Source organism: Talpa europaea (genome assembly GCF_964194135.1).
Source record: "Talpa europaea genome assembly, chromosome: 5".
NCBI lineage: Eukaryota > Metazoa > Chordata > Mammalia > Eulipotyphla > Talpidae > Talpa > Talpa europaea.
This window is the reverse complement of record NC_140071.1, coordinates 54,566,299-54,590,452: the sequence shown is the minus strand read 5'-3', so window position 1 is coordinate 54,590,452 and position 24,154 is coordinate 54,566,299. Positions and strand designations below refer to the sequence as shown.

Below are 24,154 nucleotides of genomic sequence, written 5' to 3'. Positions count from 1 at the left end.
GAACCACACTGAAATTCTCAGAGAGGTGACTGATTTGTCAAATGCTAAAATCCCAATAAGAAACAAGAGACATGACACATTCAAAGGAACAAAAATCTCCACAGACTGATCCTAAAGAAACAGATAAATGAATTACCAGGCAAAAAATTCAACAGTAGGGCCTCCCCCGTGGTGCAGCGGTTGAGCGCTGGGTTGCGAAGCTGCCCGCGGCCTCTGCGGCGCCGGTTCGATCCCCGGTTGCCCCCCGGCCACCGGAGGAGGGTCCCACATGGAGCGCAGACCTCTCTTGCCGCCCGCTGCTCCCCTCAGCAGTGTGCTTCGGTCCTTCTGCCTGTTCTGCTCCCCGCTCTGGCTCTGGTGAATTCTCTCACCCTCCCGCGCTTCTGACTGTACCCAGTGCATGTATAAACAAAACAAACAAATAAATAAAAAAACATGCCTCTATTAAAAAAAAATTCAACAGTAATATTATAAGGATGCCCAGTGAATTAAAAGAAAGCACAAATAAGACAACTAACTGAAATAAAAATGCTTGAACAAAATCAATACAGAGATAAGAATGATGAAGGAACAAATTCTGAAACTGAAGAATGCAATAAATAACTAGTCTCTAGAGATAGGCAACCATAGACTTGACCAGGCAGAAGAAGAAAAATCCACAAAATCATAGACAGGATTTAAGATTATTAAGGTAGGTAGAGGAGAAAAAAAGAATGAAGAAAAATAAAAGAGTCTGAAGCACTTATGAGATCCATCAAGCAGAGCAATATGCACTATTGGAAGAGAAGAAAGAAGAAGAAGTGAACTATTTTAGGAAATAATGGATCAAGTCTGACAGAGGAAAGTACTTACAAGTTCAAGAAACTCACAGAACTCCAACTAAGATAAGTATGAAGACTTACTGTGGGATCCCTGGCCCGCCTTATTTTCGGGAATATTGTCTTGGTGCCCAGAGTTCCTGCCTGTCATCTAGGTGTAGTGTCATGCTGGGGGCCTTTCACCAAAGGCAAAAGATCTGGTATGAGGAACATGCTGGGAAACCAGTATCTGCTGAAACAACAGGCAGATGTTAGAATAGAGATAATATACTTTGACCAGCAGGAACAATGGAGCAAAAGCCTCTGTTCACTCCACCCTAGCTTATATCCCAATACCATCCCCTATGCATGTCCCCCATGCATGTACACTCCCTATGTACACTACCCTATGTTTGTACCTGATTCCAATAAATACAAGATGGCCTTTGGACAGGGACTACACATTACTTCCGGTGTAGCCCCTCTAGGCTTCTCATTGTTTCATGTGAACTTTGAGATGTCGCTCTCATCCTGTACCACTCCCAACGCTGGCGCCCAGTGAGGAGAAAACTTAAAAACACGCATCATATCAAATCATCAAAAGACATAGGCAAAGAGAGAATCTTGAACACCTCAAGAAAATATTGACTCATTATATATGGGGGAAGTCCCTCTAGATTATCAGTAAATTTCTCAGCAAAATCTTCTAGGCTAGGAGGGAATGAGTAAACATTTTCAAAGTACTGGAAGGACTGTTCTTCAAAAAACAAAACAAAACTAAGAACTGTTCTTCAAAAATTGAAGGACAAATGAAAACTTTACCAGACAAAGGCTGAGAGTTCATCATAGTTCTGTCCTACAAAAAATGCTTCAGGGAATCCTTCAAGTTGTAGCAAAAGGACAATAAACAGCAACACAAAGCCATATGAAAATTTAAAGCTGCCTGGTAAAAAATATATAGACAAATAGAATCATGAGGTATTTCATAGGTATGTTAATCACTTTATAATTAGGTAATTAAAAAAACTGATAAAAAATTATTATAGGGCCTCCATGGTGGCACAAGGGGTTAAGCACACTACTGTGAAGCTATCCACAACCTCTGCAGCACGAGTTTGATCCCCAGCCCGCTGGCCAGGGAGCTACCCATGTGGCATAGCAGACCTCTCCTGTCTTGCCTGCTGCTCCCCTCAGCATTGTATTTCAGTAGATCTGCCTGTTCTGTTCCCCACTCTGTCTGTGGTGAATCCTCTCACCCCCTACACCTCTGGCCTGTACCCCACTTCTTAAAAAAAACACAATTATAAATCTTTGTTAGTAGGTAGGCCATACAAAAAGTTAATTTGTGTCATCAGTAACATTAAGGGGGCACAGAAATGTAAAGGGGTAGAGATTTATACAGAACTGAAGTAATCCGTTTCAAATAGATCATTGTAACCTTGGGCCTCCCTGGTGGCACAAGGGGTTAAGCACAGCACTATGAAGCTATCCACAGCCTCTGCAGCACAAATTCAATCCCCATACTGCCAGGGAGCTACCCACAGTGCAGAAGACCTCTCCTATATCGCCTGCTGCTCCCCTCAGCAATGTATTTCAGTAAGTTTGCCTGTTCTGTTCCCCACTCTGTCTCTGGTGAATCCTCTCACCCTCCCACACCTCTGGCCTGTACCCCAGTTCTTAATATGCATAAATAAATGAATCTTTGAAAAAAACAGATCGTTGTAACTTTTATAGGGAGAGTTTTATTTTAATAATTCAATACTCTTACATATTCAATCTTGAGAATCTTTGAACTTTTTTCTTTTTTACTAAATCTTGTTTCTCTTTAAACAGACTAGGAAATGGAATCCAAGTGAGCAGAAATGAATTCTTACATGACAGGGCTAATGGGAGGAAGAAACCTACAGCTTGCTTCTAGTCTCCACCAGCACCGGATGCAAGGTAGTATTTGTCTAGTTTCATGGTGCTCAAGTGTAGGGTCACATAATCTGGATTAATTTGAGGTTAACCATAATTTAAAACATACAAGAGTACCATATTACAGAAATTTTAAAATTGACCATTTTTAAACAAATGATAAATAACAGAACAACAACAACAGAACAGGCCGGTATAGCCAACACATGTTAACATTTGCATCTGAAGGATCGCCACAGACCAGGCATGTTCTTCAGACTTGGTCTTTTTGGAAGTATAAAGGCAGACTAATTCAATCAGGCTAATCCTATTCAGTAGATCTATCAAATTTATGCTTCCTCTGAGCATTAGTTTTATCCCTAAGTACAGGATGATCTCAGATTTAGACAAATGCTAGAAGTAACTGCACCAAACAATATCTTAATCAGTTATGAACTCCAAGATAATACAGGGTAACATTTCAAAGAATGAACAAGGACATTGTAAAATAACCTTTGCTAATTTAATAAACTAACAAAAAATTGCAAATTTAAAAGTAGCATGTATGTTTATAAAAGTATATATAAATGAATATATATAAAAGTAGTACATATATAAGTATATAAAAATGAATGAAAAGTCAGTTTTAGGACTGATTTTACCACCCAATAGGATCAAGATCTTAACTTGAAAATGAGTTCACAATACTATCTCATGTTAGATCTCAATTAAGAAGAATCTTTGAGGACTTATACTTTGACAGTTACAAATTGTGTGTTAAAGTGCAGTTTTATGTACAAATCAGTTAGGAAACTTAAAGTCTGCTCTGAAGCAGTGAGACCGCATCTGCTGATGGCCTTGTGGTGGTAGCTTATTGGCTAGTTCTCTGGATCTCAGTTGACTGAGGCCCTGAAGTTTGAAGCCAAGTTTAAAAATAGACAAAAGGAACGATATCCTTAAAGCTTTTTACTGTTTTTTTTTTTAGGTTTATTTATTTATTTATACAAGCAGTGGGTACAGTCAGAAGCGCGGAGTGGGGATGAGAGAATTCACCAGAGCCAGAGCGGGGAGAAAAACAGGCAGAAGGACTGAAGCACATGCTGAGGGGAGCAGCGGGCGGCAGGAGAGGTCTGCCATGCCATGTGGGACCCTCACCGGCTGGCCGGGGATCAAACCAGCACTATAGAGGCTGCGGGCAGCTTCACAGCCCAGGGCTTAACTGCTGTGCCACCGGGGAGGCCCTATCCTTAAAGCTTTTACATATCAAAGGAAATCAACAGAGTGAAAAGGTGATGTGTGGAATGTAAGAAAATAATTGCGTATCATACATCTGACTAGCAGTTCATATTCAGATCATGTATGGAACGTGTTACCCTTATCAAGAACAAAGGCTTTATGTGTGTTGGGATGTGGGATTTTTTTTAAATATTCATACAAGAACTGGTGTACAGGCCAGAGGTGTGGTGGGTAGGAGGATTCACCAAAGACTGAGTGGGAAGCAGAACAGGCAGATTGACTGAAATACACCGCAGAGGGGACCAGAGGATAACTCAATGGCCGCCGTGGATCAAACTCGTGCTGCAGTGGCTGTGGATGGCTTCATACGTTGCATCTTACCCCCTTGCGCCACCAGGGAGGCTCTGCCTGTGTTGGGATGTTAACTATTGACTCTCCATACTCACTTGGGGTGTTTGGGGGACCACTTGTAATATTTCTGTGTAAATTTTTTTTAAAGATTTATTTATTATTTATTTATACAAGCACTGGGGTACAGGCCAGAGGCGTGGGAGGGCAAGAGAATTCACCAGAGACAGAGCGGGGAGTAGAACAGGCAGAAAACGAAAACACCACTGAGGGGAGCAGCAGGCGAGACAGGAGAGGTCTGTCGCACCATGTGGGTTTCTCCCTGGCCTACCGGGAATCAAACCCTCGCTGCAGAGGCTGCGGACATCTTCACAGTGCTGCGCTCAACCTGCTACCGGGGAGGCCCTTTCTGTGTAAATTTTATGTAACTCACTACAATGTAAAGATCATCTAGAAAGGTTGCAATATGTAGGACAACTGGTGTCATGCAAAGAATTTTATTCTGAAGACAATAACAAGTGACAGAAATTATTTGATTTGATAGTAAAAAGACCACTCAGCTATATATAAAATGGATGGGGTGGTAGTGCCTGAGGTAAAAATCTTAGAGTTAGTAATCATTAGAAAGTTACTGGAAAATGCAAAATAGAGATGACATTGGCACCAGCTAAGGTAATGGTAATGGAAATTTAGAACAGAGGATCTATATATAGGACATACTTAAGAAGTGCCAGGTTAATAAGAGACCGGGCTAAAAAGTCAGGGAGAAAGAGGAAGTCAGAGTGACTTTGAAGGTTCTGGCTGGAGTCAGAGGATACGTAATAATGCCAATAATTGAAATCAGGAATAATAAAGTCCCTACTGCACTTGCTTAGTTTAGAGCATTTATAAATGCCCACATAGTCTCAGGAAAAAGTAGTGAGAAACAGATAAAGATTTGAAGGCTTTAAACTTATTATTGTTATAATAACAGCTTGGTACAAGCAGACGTCCTCCTCATGCCTTTTCTGAACTCTGAATTTCCTCCTGATTCTTTGTTATTTAAATTTTGACACAATAGAGTACCTACTTACGCTGTCGTGTGTATTACTTAGCCTCATTTCTGACACTACTGGAAACTTCTTGATGGAAGAATCTTTTACATCCACTCTGGTGTAGTGGATATGTAAAATGTACTCAAAACTGTAGAGAGGATCATTTGTGCTCCTACAATGGAATCTTATATTTCACCCACACATGCAGAGTCAGAGAAAACAGAGAAATGATGCCGAGACATCAGATACCTAAGAGAAGTTTGTATAAGATCTGTTAGGCCGTTATGAAAATGACTTTTTTAAAACTGAGAGAATATAAAAAGAAAGTGATAAATTAATTCTAAGAAGTGCTGTCCAGGACAAAGCACTACAGGCATTCACAGGAAGCCCCATGATGATCTGCAGCATAATCACCTTGAAAACAAAACATTGACTTTTGAAAACAAGAGATCTGTTATGTATATATTAAAGCACTCAACATTGGAGTTCAATAAATATTTGTGTATGATAAATAAATTATGCATGTGCTGCTCATATGGTGACATAATATCATACAAATAGCAACATTTCACATTAGTGATATTTTCAGGCATGAACATTGAAAAACTGACATCAGTTGAGTGTCAAAAGTGAATCCTAAATTGGCTGCTTGGCCCCATAGGAGATGATAATGAAGCTGCTCTTGGCTTTAAGAAAAGATAGTTAAGATGTCTTCTGCCTGGCAAATCCTGGATGGCATCTCTTTAATTGATGGAGGTATTATCAGCACCTTATGCTAGCGCATTAGCCAGCTCCTGCTGCTGACAGTCACACATGTCCACTTTTTGCCAAAAAATCCCATCTGTTCTCCATGCTCAGTATCTTCAAAACCCAACTGCGTGTTAGTTATCTTTAGGCACAGAGGCAAAAACATCTTACTTAAATCACATGATTCATGGTTTAAAATGAATTGGATTTAATGGGTTAAGTTTTTAAGTCTTATTTAATATATCAGGCAACTATACGACTGTCAGAGTATAGAACATCAGCTTTTCTACCTTAATATTTTTGAAACTTTCTTGCTACTGTGTCAGGAAATTGTTTTACAGATGTACACAATCTTCCACTTTTAAATACTGCTATTTATGCTACAATTTTGGAGCTACTACAAATAAGGTAAGAATATCGTTCATCAGGGTCTCCCTGGTGGCACAAGGGGTTAAGACACAGCACTATGAGGCTGTCCACACCCACTGCAGCACGAGTTCAATCCCCAGCAAGGGAGGTGACACACATGGCACAGCAGACTTCTTCTGACTCACCCACTGGTCCCCTCAGCAGTGTAATTTCAGTCAGTCTGCCTGTTCTGCTCCCCATTCAGGCTCTGGTGAATCCCCTCACCCCCCACACCTCTGGCCTGTTCCCCAGTTCTTGTATGCATAAATAAATAAATGTTTTTAAAAAAGCATTTACCTAGCATTCTAATTGGGAAAGTAGGAAGGCAGCATGAAAATGATTATAATAATGTTATGTGGAAAAGATAATTTATAAAATTTTTTTAAATATTTATTTATGTACACAAGAACTGGGGTACAGGCCAGAGGTGTGGGAGGTGAGAGGATTCACCAGAGACTGGGTGGGGAACAGAACAGGCAGACGGACTGAAATACACTGCTGAGGGGAGCAGCGGGTGAGTCAGGAGAGGTCTGCTGTGTCATGTGGGTAGCTCCTTGGCCGGGGATCAAACTCATGCTGCAGTGGCTGCGGATAGCCACATAGTGCTGTCTCTTTACCCCTTGTGCCACCAGGGAGGTCCCAATTTATAAAATTCCATGTGCCCTATGATTACCTCTATAGAAATGTAAAAACTAGAGTGATAGCTTTATGAAGTTTTTCTCTGTTATGAAATCTTTTTGTAATTATGTTGTCCTTATGAATTTTAAAGGAAAAATTTTTGATAAACGCAAAAGAGCTGTGGGCTTTATATGGGGATCAGGAAATATGATAAAATTCTAACCCCCAAAATAATGGCATTAATAGATAGGTTTTTGGGGAGGTAGGTGATTAAGTATCAGGTTCGTGTCCTCATAAAAAGAGACCTAAGAAGATCCTTTGCCTCCTTCTGTCTTGTGAGGACACAGTGAAAAGATAGCGACTATGAACCAGAAAGTGGCCTCTCAGTAGATATCAACCTGCCAGTGATTGTGTAAATTCTTATCAAGTCACTGACTCTTTTTGTCACCTTATCTGCTATTGAGTGAACATTTCAAATATCAAATATTCTATTTTCCATACCAAAATTTCTGTTTAGTTCATTTTTTTGTTTTCTACTTCTCTGCTAAGAATTTCTATCTTTCCATTCAAGAGTGCTAAACTTCAATTCATGGGACATAATAATAATAGCTGTTTCAACATCTTTGTCTGATGATTTCAATATGTAGGTCATCTCAGGGTTGGTATCTGTTGATTGTCTTTTCCCTTAAGAATTGAGGACACTTATCTGGTATATCAAGGGTCTTTGGGATCCTGTAATAAAAAAACACCACTGACTGGGTGGCTTATAAAAAACAGAAATTTAATTCTCACAGGTCTGGAGGCTAGATGTTCAAGATTCTAGCCAGTTTGGTTTCTGGTCACCAAATAATGCTGTATTTAACCAATAACAGAAAAATTGTTGGCAATGCTGGATGCTCAAGGATAAATGAGCAATGATTCCCAAATCACTTTGAATAACTTTTTATACCCATTCAGATAATCGATAATCAATATGTCAAGTAAAGCATTTTTGGATATATGAGGATTCAGGAACACTGGTGACATATTTTTAGGAAGTTACTTTGGGATGTGCTCTAGCTAAATGAGGAATGCCAAGAAAAAAGAAAGGATTCAGGAAAAACTGAATCCAATCCAGGGAGCAGGCAAAATATCATTTTGTAAAAATATGCATTACTCACACTTAAGTTATTGCTGAGGAGTGTCATGAATTAAATGTTTGATGTTTGTGTTTTCCATCGTCATCCCCCTCCACCCCATTAATATGTTGAAATCCTAAACCCCGATAAGATGGTATTAAGAGGTAGGACCTTTGGGAGGTGATTAGGTGAATATGATTAGTGTCCTTATAAAGGATGTCCTAGAAAGCACTTACTCCTTCAACCATGTGAGGATACAAAGTACGGAACCCAAGATGCAGTGTAAAGAACTTGCTATGAACCAGGAAGCCTGGCTTTCATCAGACTCTGAATCTGATGGGGCCTTGACCTGGGACTTCTAAGCCTCCAGAAAGGCAAGAAGACCCTTGCCTCACACCACATGTAAAATTTAACTGAGAAGGAATCTGAGACTTAAGTGTAAGTACCCAAACTAAAAATTTCTAGAACATGAGGAAATATTGTGACCTCAGGTTAGGCAAGTTTTCCAATGCATGGTAATAAAAAAATAGAATCCATAAGGGAAAAAAGTAATAATTTGGGCCTTATGTGGTATAGCACAGGAAAGACTAAGAGAGTTTCTACTTCATTTCTGGAAAAGTGCTATTCCAAAACACAGAACAGCACATGTCTACACACACACACACACACACGCACACACTCATGCATGTGGGTTCTCATTCTTTTGATCCTCTCCACCATTACCTTTTAATTTTTCTCCCATTGCTTTCTTGCTGTACTAAGATTATAATCAGCATTCCTTCTTTAAAGATGACTAAAGAAAAGCAACAAAGCCTGCTTGAATAAGTATAATCCATCTGCATACCCTCACAGCTCAAGTATTTTCATCTTGTCACTGTATCCTGGATCTGCTCTCTAAAGTCAATATCTGGGGCCTCCCCTGGTGGTGCAGAGGTTGAGCACTGGGCTGCGAAGCTGCCCGCAGCCCCTGCAGTGCCAGTTCGATCCCCGGCCAGCCAGCGAGGGTCCCACATGGCGCGCAGACCTCTCCTGCCGCCTGCTGCTCCCCTCAGCAGTGTACTTCGGTCCTTCTGCCTGTTCTGCTCCCCGCTCTGGCTCTGGTGAATTCTCTCACCCTCCCATGCTTCTGACTGTACCCAGTGCTTGTATAAATAAATAAATAAATAAATCTTTTTTTAAAAAAAAAAAGTTTTCAAGGAATGGAGTGTTAAAAAAATTAAAAAAAAATAAAGTCAATATCTGATCCAAAATCTAATAAATACATAAACATTTTCTCTCTCATTGTTAATTTATTTACAGGAATTTATCTTATTTCTGGTTTGCTCTTACAGGTGTGAGCCTACAGGTGAGAGGCCCTTTCTGCATTGATACATTGTAATGGCTTATTTTAGTGCTTAGGAAGTGTTGGATTAGGGGCCTCCATGGTTGCACAAGGGGTTAAATGGCAACACTATGAAGCTACCAGCAGCCACTGCAGCATGAGTTGGATGCTGGCCAGCCAGGGAGCAACCCACTTAGTGCAGCAGACCTCTCCTGTCTTGCCAGCTGCTCCCCTCAGCAGTGTATTTCAGTCAATTTGCCTGTTCTGTTCCCCACTCAGTCTCTGGTGAATCCTCTCACTCCCCACACCTCTGACCTTCCCCCAGTTCTTGTATGCATAAATAAATAAATCTTAAAAAAAAAAAAAAAGAAGTGTTGGATTAGTTGGCAGATGAAACCAAATGCTAAATATCTGCAAATTGGGGGTGTTATATATTTATATGCCATAAGTGTTGTAAGAAACTAACAGAAAAGTTTTTTTTTAAGGTTTAATTGTTTATGCATACAGGAACTGGGGTACAGGCGAGAGGTGCAGGGGGTGAGAGGATTCACCAGACAGATTGACTGAAATAGACCTCTGAGGGGAGCAGCAGGCTAGTCAGGAGAGGTCTGCTGCACCTTTGGGTTGCTCCCTGGCCAGGGATGGAACTCCTGCTGCAGTGGCTGTGGATAGCTTCATAGGTTGTCTTAACCCCTTACGCCACCAGGGAGGCCCCAGAAAAGTTTTTATGTATTGGAAAGCAGTCAAATTCAAGGTTGTGGATATAAGTTTTGCAAAATTTGGTTATTTGTGTGAAAACTGTCACTCAAGTGCTTTTTCTGGCGACAACCATCTTCTTTGCTTGAGCATGCTGCACAAATACCATTTCTTCACACATTAAAAAGACATGTATGCTATGTTGCAGATTTAATGAAATTAATATTTTTTACTCTGTGAAGGATATTTTTATGTTAAACCAACTTGTTTAAAAAATCTTAAATTTTGTATGCCGAGTGCATGAAGGTAAATACAAAATACCACCATTTTAATTTTTTTTTTTAAGATTTATTTATTTATTTATTTATACAAACACTGGGTACAGTCAGAAGCGCAGGAGGGTGAAAGAATTCACCAGATCCAGAGCAGGGAGCAGAGCAGGCAGAAGGACCGAAGTACACTCCTGAGGGGAGCAGCGGGCGGCAGGAGAGGTCTGTGCGCCATGTGGGATCCTCAGCCGGAGGCCGGGGATTGAACCGGTGCTGCAGGGGTTGCGGGCAGCTTAGCAACCCAGCGCTCAACCGCTGCGCCACCGGGGAGGCCCAAAATACCACTATTTTAGTAGCCACTGCCTTCATTCTTGCTACGGTGCAAGCAGTTTAATCCATGATTGCCTTTCCAAAATCAGTGCAAATGTCAATAAAAATGAAAAAGGTTGGGCCTCCCCGGTGGCGCAGCGGTTGAGCGCTGGGTTGTAAAGCTGCCCGCGGCCTCTGCGCTGCCGGTTCGATCCCCGGCTGCTCCCCGGCTACCGGAGGAGGGTCCCACATGGCGCGCAGACCCCTTCTGCTGCCCGCTGCTCCCCTCAGCAGTGTACTTCGGTCCTTCTGCCTGCTCTGCTCCCCGCTCTGGCTCTGGTGAATTCTCTCACCCTCCCGAGCTTCTGACTGTACCCAGTGCTCGTATGAATGTATGTATAAATCAATCAATCAATCTTAAAAAAATAAAAAAAAAATGAAAAAGGTTAAGTCTTAGGTATTACAAAATTTGTTTTCACCTTGTAGGCCAAGTGAAAGGGCCTCGAGCATCCTCAGGGTTCTGAGCGTGGCAGCCTGGGGACAGCAGCCCTAGTTTCACCTGTTGGTGAATTTGGGGTGAACCGTCTGTAACTGTTCTGTACGTCCTTGTCTAACAGTGATTTGTACATAACAATAAATATTAATGCCTGAGAAATGAGAGATTAAACCACAAATTATACAGCCACGTAGCCTTCATCGTACCGCCTCATTCCTTAATTCGATCTGAATGGAGACGTCTTGCAAAACTTCCCAATTTTTTAAACAGTCGGGGCCGGAGCAGCTTGTATGTTTGGCCTCGTGTTCACCTGCGAGACGAGCGTCATAGACCTTCACAGAATCGCAACAGCGGGCTAGTAGGCCTCTTGGCTCCCCGGTCCTACCTACAGTAAAGACCCGAAAGAGCTGGGTTTTCCATGCTTATGGACATACAAGAATTTGAGCTGCGGGGCAGCAAAAACTGAGAAACCCTTGACGGGGCTTAGAAAAGCAAGAGCAACAGCTTCAGAGATCCCCGAGCGGTAGCCTCGCGAGACCTGCCGGGTTGCCCGGGCGACGCTTCCGGCTGGCGCGCACCGCCCCGAGAGCAGGGGAGTTGTGAAATGGGCGGCTAGACCTGCCCGCCGCCGTGAATTCGCCAGCGGGAGCGCGCTCGCGGCCGCGCGTCCTCGGCTTTCCCGGCTCCGTCGCTGACGCGTCGTAGACGTTGGGGAGCGGGAAGGCGGCGGCAGTGAGATCGGGATGAACAGCGGCGGTGGCTTCGGTTTGGGTTTAGGCTTCGGCCTTACCCCTACGGCGGTGATTCAGGTGACGAATCTGTCGTCGGCGGTGACCAGCGAGCAGATGCGGACGCTTTTTTCCTTCCTAGGAGAAATTGAGGAGCTGCGGCTCTACCCCCCGGAGTAAGTGCGCGAGCGCGGCTGGGGGAGGGGCGCGGGCGCCGTGGAGACCTCGGGAGCCGAGGCGTGGGGGAGAGCGCGGACCGGGGCGCGCGGCGCCCGTCACGTGACCGCCGGACTTACCTCGGTGCTCCGGTTTGCTTAGGGCACCTGGGCCTGGAGCCCGCGGGGCTGCGCTACTCGCTCCTCTGACTTCGGGGGTTAACCTCTGCCCGGAGCCCTTACAAAGGAATTAGAGAGCTTGCCTTTTTCGTGCCTTCCGGATTTGTGCTGGCTGCCCGCTCCTCGATTTCCGTCCCCCCGACCCCCCTTTTTTCCCGAACTTAAGATGGCCGCAGGTGGGCCCGGAACAGCCTTCATGGCAAACGCCTGATAGTGTTTCCCCCTGATAACCGCGGGGACTGCGCCCGAGAAGCCGTCCAGTTCATCCAGGCTCAGTGTCAGGAATTATTGCCCGCGAGAAATCCTGCAGTTGATGGCAAAATGGAATTAGGGCTGTATTTGTACCCCAGGGCGGTGTTCACAAATTCAGCATCTTGATTAAGCTGAACCTATCCGTGTTAAAGATCATGTCTATGCGTCCTTTTGGCTACGGATAAAAATTTCCTCCTGGAAGGTTACACTGCCCTAAACCTTTCAAAATATTTAGTAGTCACTGCACAATCGGCCCTGCTGTATACTTCTAAAAGTCCAGATCTCGGCCCGCATTCCCAGGTCGCGAACTCGTCCCAATTCGTGTATTTTGAAGAAAGGTTTCTCTTGTACCATACCACCTTCTCAGAGGATTTGTAAGAGGACTGCGGGCTGTTGACATTGTTAACTCGTAAAAGCTTTTTTTTTCCCCCAAAGATAGAGCTTAGCATCTTAAAATCCTCAGTTTTTTTTTCACTATATCAAAAAGTGGTTGCTCAGGATACTTTATTAAACATTTGACTTGACCTTTTTATTTATTTCATAGTGATGCATGTAGATCTTTTTCTTTAGTTTTCTGTCTGTAAGCCTGTCGCATTGCTATTGTGTAGATATTGATAAAGGTTGGTCGTGGATTTTTAAAATTTTACTTTTTAAGTTTTTCTCCTCTGCTTTTTGCTTTAAAATACTTAATTCAGCATTGCACTGAACACCCATGTGCGTTACCTGTATTTGCCATTTTATCATAGTTGATTTCATTCTCACCACCATCATTTTGAAATTTGCAGACACTGTGAGTCATCCCTCAGCACTTAGGCATGTATCCCTTAAGAACAAGTACATTTTCCTACATTATCGCAATAGTATTAACACCCAAGAAATTTTGGCATTGGTAAAAGAATAGGTAACAGGTAGTTCATAGTTAAATTTTTCCAATTCTGGTGCTTTTTCTCTTTTTGATCTAGAGTTTAACTAGTGACCGGTGCATATAGTTATCTCCTTTATAGTCAAGAACAGTTATGTCACATTTTTAGAAGTCTTTCATGACATTGGTATTTTTTGTAGTTCATATTGTAGTTCATTTTGTAGGATGACTCATAATCTGGATTTATACAGATTGTTTCTATGTGGTTAGATTTAAGTACCGTATGTCAAGAATATTTCATTATTCATGTACATAGGTTTTGTTTTTTCCTTTTTTTTTAAGATTTATTCATTTATACAAGAACTGGGGTACAGTCAGAGGTATGGGAGGGTGAGAGAATTCACCAGAAACAGAGCGGGGAGCAGAACAGGCAGATGGACCGAAGACACTGCTAAGGGGAGCAGCGGATGAGACAGTAGAGGTCTGCCTCACCGTGTGTGATTCTCCCTGGCCGGCTGGGAATCGATCTGGTGCTTCAGAGGCTGCGGACAGCTTCACAGCGCTGTGCTCAACCTGCCGCGCCACCCTAGAGGCCCCCCCCACACATAGGTTTTTTAAATTAGTTGTAGCATATATAACTGTGACTGTTATTAACTCTTGAAAATGTTTTTAGCTGTCTCTTCACTTAAGCACTTAAAATAGTTCTTAATAGTTGAGAAGTATTTGGAAGAAAACTATTCTACAGAATTGGAATTAGTAAGATATATTGTACACAAGGTTGTGATAATGTGAATTATAAATAGAAAAAATACATCACAGAATAGTTCTTTTTTTTTTTAATAGAGGCATGTTTTATTTATTTGTTTGTTTGTTTGTTTTGTTTATACATGCACTGGGTACAGTCAGAAGCGCGGGAGGGTGAGAGAATTCACCAGAGCCAGAGTGGGGAGCAGAACAGGCAGAAGGGCCGAAGTACACTGCTGAGGGGAGCAGCGGGCAGCAGGAGAGGTCTGCATGCCATGTGGGACCCTCCTTCGGTGGCCGGGGAGCAGCCAGGGATCGAACCGAGGCTGGGGGCAGCTTCGCAACCCAGCGCTCAACTGCTGTGCCACCGGGGAGGCCCACATCACAGAATAGTTCTTATTGTCAGCATAATACCACTTAGTTGAAAACTGAATTTGGTACTTAGTAATGGCCTGTGCCTTGAAATTAAGTGGAGTTTAAGTCAAAGAATAAAAAACTCTTTCCTTTAACGTGGTGCATTAATATGAAGTTAGTTGTAACAACTGTGCACATTTACAAATATGTACAGGTCAAGCGAAATTCTTAATTTTTCCTAAGTGCAATCCTTCATTCCTATTTTTCAAAAATGTAAATATGCTTGACTAATTGCACATTTTTTGTTCTGTAATGACATTGTTATAACTCTTACAGGGAAGATAATTTGCAGACTTGACTGACATGGATTAAAAATGCAACAGTGTAGCTGTATTGAAGTCATAATTGTTTTGCAGTGCTGTGGAAATGGTATTTTATGATTAATCTTTTTGAAATTGAGTGGAAATCTCTATTTTAAATTTGGAATATTATCTTTAATAGAATGTGAAAAATAGCTTCTCATTAACATTATAAGAATTCAGTTGGTAATATGAAAATTAAGATTTTAAATTTAATTCTTTCAGTGTGGGGAAATGATTCAATTTCTCTTTAATTTTTTTTAAAGATTTATTTGTTTATGCATACAAGAACTGGGGTGTAAGCCAGAGGTGTGGGTGGTGAGAGGATTCATTAGAGAGAGTGGGGAGCAGAACAGGCAGATCTACTGAAATACACTGCTATGAGGGGAACAGCAGGTGAGGCAGGAGAGGTTGGCTGTGCCATGTGAGTTGCCCCCTGGGCAGCCGGGGAGCAAACTGGTGCTGCAGTGGCTGGCGATAGCGCCACCTGGGAGGCCCTCTCTTTAGTTTTTAAATATTAAAAGTCAGTGTAGACTTTCTTTGTAAACATTCAGAATTCTTAATTGTCATCTTTTTTGCACTGCCAGGTAATAGTATCCAGAATCTCTATTTAAATTTTTTGCACAGTAAACAAATCTGATGTCATGAGAAAACCTTTTACAACAGTAAGAAATCTTTGTAGTTTTTTTCAGTAAGCTTTTTATTAAAGTATAATGTGGACACAAAAAATGTATGGAGAGGTGTACAGTTAAGTGATCTTAACAAAGTCAACATACCTGTGCAACCAGCTACCAAATCAGCACTATCTCATCCTGAAAGTTCTCTTAAGCCCCCTTCACGTGACCTATCTGCAAAGGACAATCCTAATTTCTAACATAATTTTTAAGATCAACAACTTTGTTGATTTTTTTTTTTTTTTTTTGGCTGGTTTTCTTCACTTCTCTGGTCTTTCAAAGTACTAATAAGAAAGGTAAAATCTGCTATTTGAATTAATTTAGTTAGGATCTTCCTGGTAGCGGAAGGGCTTAAGACGCAACCTATGAAGCTAACTGCAGCCACTACAGCACAAGTTTGATCCCCAGCCAGGGAGCAACCATCATGGCGCAGCAGACCTCTCCTGACTCTCCCACTGCTCCCCTCAGCAGTGTATTTCAGTCAATTGCCTGTTCTGTTCCCCTCTCTGTCTCTGGTGAATCCTCTCACCCTCCACACCTCTGGCTTGTACCCTAGTTCTTGTATGCATGAATAAATAAATCTTTAAAAAAAAAAACCAGAAACAAAAAAAAACAACTAATTGTGGGCCAGGAAATATAAGTGAGGCTTAGAAAGTGGGTTCTGTGATATCTGCATTAAATTCCTAGTGAGAATTCTGATTTATTGAAAGTATAATATAGTTTTTTAATATATTTTTTTAAAAACCACCAAAATTTGATTCAATAAATGAGGTGAAAGTAGTAATCTATTTGGATACTGCAACTCCCCTTAGAGGTAAAGACCCTGTTCTTTTTTTAAAGATTCATTTACTCAAGAACCTGGGTACAGGCCAGATGCGCCGGAGGGTGAGAGGATTCACCAGAGACAGACCAGAGAGGAGAACAGGCAGACTGACCGAAATACACTGCTGAAGGGGGCAGCACGCGAGACAGGAGAGGTCTGCCATGCCATGTGGGACCCTCCCTGGCCGGCTGGAATCGAACCGACACTGCAGAGGCTGTGTACAGCTTCACAGCGCAGCGCTTAACCATTTGCACCACCAGCGGAGGCCCTACCCTAATTCTTGTATAAATAAATAAATAAATCTTTTTTTTTAAAAAAAAAAAAAGGTAAAAAATTAAAACTAAGTCAGAATCATATTTTAAAATAATAATCCTATTTAATTTTTGAACTTTTTTTAAAGATTTTATTTATTTTTATATAATAACTGGGGTGCAGGTCAGAGGCTCAGGAGGGTGAGATGATTCACCAGAGACAGAGTAGGTAGCAGGACAGGCAGACAGACTGAAAGCACTGCTGAGGGGAGCAGCAGGCACGACAGGAGAGGTCCACTGTGCCATGTGAGAATCTCCCTGGCCAGCCGGGAATCGAATGCCCCCCTGAGTACTGCAGAGGCTGCGGACAGCTTCACAGCTCTGTGTTTAACCCGCTGTGCTACTGGGGAGGCCCAAACCTATTTAATTTTTTAAAAAATGAACCATTTAATACCTTAGATATAACACAGAGGAAGATCTGCATGTAAGATTTTCAAACATTGACTTAACAAATATGCATTTACTTGCTGAAATGTTTATCTGATATTTTGGGTTGACACTGTGTCGTATTTAGCCTGTAATGTTTAGAATATAACATAGTGTTAGTACCTCTCCTAATAGCCCAAATGTTTATATTTTTATAAAGTAAATATAAGTTGATATTTATTCTTCTAAGGAAGGCAATTGGAGATGAAGATGAAAATTGCTTAAAGCACTGGTGTCTAATCATGCATAGAACCTACACTCCTGTGATAATGCATTTAAAATTTTTGACCATTTCCTGGTCTAATCAAATCTTGATGGCATTTTCTAATGGTATAGTTGCATTACTAACCAGGTTCACATTTCTTATACTGTGGATGTTTCACTTTTGAAATGGTGTGGGTTACAAATGGTCTATTTGAAAATGTGTTTTTAGTTTTCAACTAAAAGTGATTATTTAGATCACCATTTTTTCACAGAAGGATCTGTCAATTTAGAAAATCTCATTTCAGTGGTGGCTTCTATCCCTTTTGAAAATTTAGTGCTCAAAGAGAATATACTTGTTGCAAATCCTGGGACTTCAGTGGTTCTTTGTAATCACAGATTCTTTTGGTTGTAAAGGAAGAAACAGTGTTGCCCAGTCTAGCTCCAGGAGAGAAGTTAATAAAAACTTAGAGAGTTCCTTAAATTGAATAATAGACATCCAGGCCTCATGGTAACAGGGATTGGGAACCAGAAAGGTTATCAGCATCCAAGGTGACTGTTTCTCAAAGACAACTTTGTTTCTGTGCATTTAACCCATTTCTTTGTACACCTGTTCTATACTCACTCATCTGGCATCTGCCATCTGCCCAAATCTTGACTGGTTGACAGGTAGCCTGAGAGAACTTTTCACTGTTTCAAGTTTACTTCATCAAGACATCCAAATCTTAGGTGGTAGGTTAGTGAAATGAGCCTTTGCATCATGTGGGTATTTCACATAAATTGATAAGGTTTGTGCTGAAAGTATGTAGAATGTCTTGCTAGCATATACAGAAAGGATATCCTCTCACTTTGATTATCTTAAAATGACTTTCCACTTAAAAGTGGAATTGACATTCAAAAAAGAGTTACAGAGGGGCCTCCCCGGTGGCGCAGCGGTTGAGCGCTGGGCTGCGCAGCCTCTGCAGTGCTGGTTAGATCCCTGGCCTCTGGCGAGGGTCCCACATGGCACGCAGACCTCTCCTGCTGCGCCCACTGCTCCCCTCAGCAGTGTACTTCGCTAGTCTGCCTGTTCTGCTCCCTGCTCTGGCTCTGATGAATTCTCTCATCCTCCCGCGCTTCTGACTGTACCCAGTGCTTGTATAAATAAATAAATAAATCTTTAAAAAAAATTTGGGGGGAAAAAAAGGAGTTACAGAAGACTTCATAGTCAAATGGAACAGTATGTACAAAGGCGATGTAGATGGTCAGGATATGTTTTGGGAACAAGTATTTTTTTAATTGAATTTTTGGGAACATTTAGTTGAATAAGCAATAACACAAGGATACCTTTAAAGAAATTTCAGCAGTGGAGTGACGTGAAATTTAGAGTTTAGAAAGATCACTCTGGCATCTTTGTGGAAGACCATTACTAAGGAGTTGGACTGGAGATAGTGTGATTGGTTCGGAGCCATTTTAAAAATCCAGATGGGAAAGGAGGGCTTGAATTAAGGCATTGATAATGAGAATAATGAAAAAATTAATAGGCAAATATTTGAGAGGCAGTCTTGATAGAATAAATGACCAACTGACTAAAGAAGAGGGAATGGTCAAGGATTGTTTATTAGGATGGGCAGGGTTTGGGCAGTAGTATTAAACTACTCATAGTAGTTTTCTGGAATGAAGCTGATGTATTAGCCACCTATCTCAAATGTTGCCTGTCAGTGTGGCAAAGGAAAAGAGCCAAAAGGTGATGCTTAAAGCTACTAAATAATGACACCTGTCATTTCTACTCATTGTTATTTGGCCAAAGTAAGTTGTATGGCCACTCTTAACTTTCTTGTGTGCTGTCTTTTTTTTTTTTTTTTGGACATGCTTTTCTTGATTGAACTCAAGTAGGATTTGCCATAATCTATACTCTTTGCATATAAAAGATAATAATTTTAGAAAATCATGATACTGTCTTAACCTGAAGCAGTCAGACTATGCAAAAGATCTTGATTTTAATTCCTTATTATCTGATTGTTTCTCAGACTGTTCTGTAGTTTAAATGCTGGAGAATAACATTAGGAAGGGCTGTAAGTAGTTACAAATTTGAGTTACAAAATTTTGTCTATTGATATGGTTGAACTTTTGGGTCGAATCAATTATTTTTGCATTTCACTCAGATTAAGAATTCAGTAATTTAAGTTTCAAGTTTTTCCAAATAAGGCTATAGACTTGCCTAGATAACCATAAGTTTTTTGTAGACAAATCGGCATTAAAAGACTGTTTTGCTATTTTGTGTGTTCATGATCATTAACTTTTTTCCTATTTTATTTCTGTTATAATTGATATATAGCATATGTTAACTTCAGGTGTACAACGTAATGTTAAGATATTTGTATGTATTGCAAAGTAATGACAACAATAAGTCCAGTAGTATCTGTCACTATACATAGTTACAGACTTTTTTTGTCAGAATATTATGCAAGATAGCATTATTAGCTGTAGTTTGTACCCTTTAACCCCCCCACCAACAAAATTTCTTAAGCTCTAATAAGCAAATTTTGAATGAAAATAACAAAACCAATCAAAATGTTTATTAGTCCAATTGTTTTTTTTTTTTTTTTATCTTGCAGCAACGCACCTCTTGCTTTCTCTTCCAAAGTATGTTATGTTAAGTTTCGTGACCCATCAAGTGTTGGCGTGGCCCAGCATCTAACTAACACGGTTTTTATTGACAGAGCTCTGATAGTTGTTCCTTGTGCAGAAGGTTGGTATCTCACATTTTTTTCCTGTTATTTTAATCTCTGTCCTGTCTGTTACTACTTTTCTAGAAATTGGCATTCTAGAGAAAGAGAGAGAGAATGGAAGTTTGAGAAGGAAAGAATTTTTACCTAGTATATTAAAATGGTTAATTATGTATGTATGTTTGAGGTTTTATAACTAAACACTGGAAAAGATTCTTAAATTACTTGGTTTCTCTGATTTGTTCTGGCTTTCTATGGTTAATGTCAGTGGTAAAGAAAGCTTTCTGAAATTTAAGGAAAATATTTATTGGTAGGGAAACTGATTATAGATGAGTAAACATTTGTCCTTATGTGTACAGTATTAGTGATATTACATAAATTAAAAAGTGTACACATTTTGCCAAATTGGGGTTAAGAGATATTTATAACAAAAATTTTCATATCTTCTTGAGTTAACTTACCTTAATTGTTAGTTATTAGATCATTATTTCATATTCAGTATAATTGTTTGTTGTGCAATGGAATTTACATTTTCTTTCACTTTTTTTATTTTTGTTTTTCGGTAATTGAAGAAAAATCATGGAAAACAGTTTCTAAAGCCTCCATTAAAGAAATAGTTATTGAAGATGGGAGCAAGGCCAAAAGGCCTTATAGTTATTCATTAAATTTTATGACTTAACCTGATTTATAAGCTAATTATTACTAATTATTTTTTAGTGACTTCTATTTTCAGAGCCACTCACATTTAGTAGACTGTGCTGAATTTGACAATTCTGGTGTGTAATTAACTTTTATTCAGAGCATTGACTATGGCATGTATACATGGATTTTAAAATTGGGTTATTATAATTCACATAACTTTAAAATATATTTTGAATGGGGATATAACTTGTTTTACAACATAAAAATTTACCTGAAACAATTTAATGAGCTTTCATATATACTGTTTTAAAATCTTTTAGAAACCAGTCTAACATTAAAATAATCTAATGTATAATAAACAGTTTGTTGCACTTTCAAGGTTTATGCTTATTTCTGAACATCTATTTTGGGATATCAAAAACATTGCAGTCAGATACAGCAAGTACCATTCTGTTCTTTTTGACATCCCAGAATAGGACATTGTGAAATATTTCAGATAAATTTGAGAGTATTTTTCCCATGCTTAGGGGTTAGAGTGTGGGGTAGGGAGACAAAAACGGGTTGAAATTAATTACTTGATAATTCTGTTGTTATCTACTATTCTGTAAGGGTCAAAGAGCCCAAAATGGAGAGTAAGGTTGGAAAAGAACTGGTAATGGTTCAGTTCTGAACACCAGGTTCGTATCAGTTTCACACAAGTAGATTGCATGGGAAAAAATAAATTCAATAGAGGATTTATTAAATTGGAATATTACTACCAGAAAATTAGGCCACCAACAGCATAGGATCTTGTTAATAGAAGTAAAAATTTTATTATTGTTGCTTTGTTGGAACCTTGAGTATTCCAGTAGAATTTTTCATACATCTGAAAAACCTTTATTGTGATTTGTCATATATTTACAATTTTGAACATGTAAAGTTCCTTTTTGTTTGCTTATTTTACTTGAGAGAGATGAATGCACGTTTATATTAATAGTTTAAATATTTTTAATATTTCCATTTTGAGACAGATTTTTATTATTTTGGGAAGAGGAGATTTAAGCATATTTTTGTAATTTAGTTGCAAGTAAATATTTTAGAATACTGATAAAACAATTGGTATTAGAAAAACTTTCAGATACATGGTTTTCATTAGTTAAATGCAACAGAGATGAATATGGAGCCTGAAGTATGCCACAGTGAGCTGTTGGAGATCTGATTATGCACTACAAGCAAAGTAATAACATTATTGTCCTAAAAAAAAAAAAAAGCATAGTGAGTTTGAAATAAACCAAAACAAAAGGTCCAACGAAATAGTAAGGTCTATGAGAGAAGAAATAACTGTGGTATTGTAAGCAGTCATCCTTGTTCACTTCACTGACTGCATTCTTTCCTTGATGTTACAGAAACAGCATTATGAAAGAAATAAGAAAACCATAGGAAAAGATTTGAGAAAAGATTTTTCAATTTCTTTCAATTTGCTGTTTTTTGTTTTTTTTTAAATGCAGGCAGTATTGTGAGAAGATCCTAAGCTGTTATAAGTAAGGTTTGATGTGTAATAATTTGCTACATATTGAGCATTAGCTACTGTTATTAAACCATGCCATATCAAAATAAAATATGCTTTCATAATACTCATGACCTTTTTTGTTTCGTGCATCTCAGATTTCCTTTTATAAATGTTAACACTTAGAGAAAGATAAGGTCAAACATAACAGGGTGTCAGCCTAATCATCAGTCATAACTTTATGTCCACATTTTCTGGTAGATGGATTTTGACTATTAATTTGGTTTTGTATGTTTTCTCTATGTGATATTTGTGCATTATTAGATGACTAGACTGGCCAAGGCAGACCTGTTACACTTGCCTGAGTTAGGCATTGTTTGCCATGCCACTAAACCTGCCGTCAAGTGAAAACTTCATTGGGGAAATGAGATCGGAGTCTGAACCGCAGAAGATGGACGCCCTGTCTCTGTTTTTTATTGTTTTACTTTAATTTCATTTCTTTTTCTTTATTTTGTCCCTTTTTTGTTTTTGTTTTTGTTTTGTTAAATCTCTTTCACTTTAACTTGTGAGCTGGTTTTCCAGTTCTTTGTAAATGGTATTCCATTAAGGGTACATAACATTGTGCTACAAATTTTATTGGGAGATAATTAGCAGAGCTTAACCTTAAAAGAGAAAATAAATTTTCATTCAGTAAATTAGAATGCAGAGTTGTGAAACCCAGTGTGAGTTTAATTGGTCTTTATAGACTGATCCAGGTACATTCTGTTCTTGAAACATTAAAACACTTAAGATTCTTAGGAACACTTTGTGATCTCAGTGCAACATTTTTGCAGTTTTTTTCTCCCAAAGTCTACAACTCTTGTAAAAACCAACTGATAACCTTCTATTTTTTTATCCTTCCCCTTAGAATTTTAGGCATGCAAAATCAAGGAAGATACATAAATTTCTTATAATAATCTGGGGGTAGAGATTAAAAAGAGCCTTTCACTTTGTGATGGTCACTCATTGTAGAAACAAACTTCCTTGATTTACAAAGACTTCATTACCTATGTGGGGAATGGATAGTTGAGAAATTTACTAGTGTTTCTCTGCTTGAATTTTTTGTTGAAAACATTTTAGCGCTTACTAACCTCCAAATGAATACTGAGATTAGGACAGGCCTTTAATAATGTGAGAGATGTTTTTCCCCTCAGTTGTTTTTGGGGAGTCTGCTAAATGCTTTTTATATACACTCTGGTAGTATTTGCAAGGTAAATTTGATAAAATTCTATCTTGGAAATTAAGCAATGCCCTTTTTTTCCCTTAAGGTATCTCAAATAGTAATTAGAATAAGAAAAAAATACTGTGCTACAGTTAGATTTAATATTTATAATAGTTTATTACTATTGGGAGAAGCATACAATTTTTACTTTTTAAAGCCAAAAGTGAAAGACTTTATAATTTTTACTAATCAGCTTTTGGCCTGTGTTGAATACTTTTTTGTTTGTGGAGTCTTTCTACACTGTCTTGTATGGATAGTTCTAATTTAATTGACAAGTAATGTTAAATTGGGAACATTTCTGGATTGGATCTACTGGATTGGAACTCAGTTTTTTATTTAGTTGTATAAATTAGGATTACACCTCAGGACCTCAATTGACTTATCAATATGTGTTCAGGTTTTACAAACATTAAAAAAAAATAACAAAATTGGTAGCAATATAAATAGTATAGTATATATGTTGGTATACATATACATGTGTTAATATATTAATAGTAACTAATAAATATAGATTGTTGTTTGATGTCTTCAATAAGGCCTGCCTTTTATTTATGCATGTTTAAAAATCTGTGCTTGTGCAGAATTTACATTGAATAATAACTGTTTTTTACATTAGTAAAGTAATATAGATGTAGGAAATTTGCAAAGCTTAGAAAAAAGTAGACATTTGCTAGTTAATAAAATGTAATTTTTTG

General features: G+C 39.3%; 1 protein-coding gene across 2 annotated transcripts in view; it reads left to right on the top strand.

Moving 5' to 3' along the window:
• Positions 1–12,036: 12,036 nt before the first annotated feature.
• Positions 12,037–24,154, top strand: part of SREK1 (splicing regulatory glutamic acid and lysine rich protein 1) — a gene marked incomplete at its 5' end in the record, with an annotated part of 37,917 nt that continues 25,799 nt past the window's right edge. For both annotated transcript variants that reach the window (XM_084233625.1, XM_084233624.1), the window contains 2 exons: positions 12,037–12,197; positions 19,960–20,093. In XM_084233625.1, coding sequence (XP_084089751.1) covers positions 12,037–12,197; positions 19,960–20,093 — 295 coding nt within the window. The remainder of the gene's footprint in view (positions 12,198–19,959; positions 20,094–24,154) is intronic.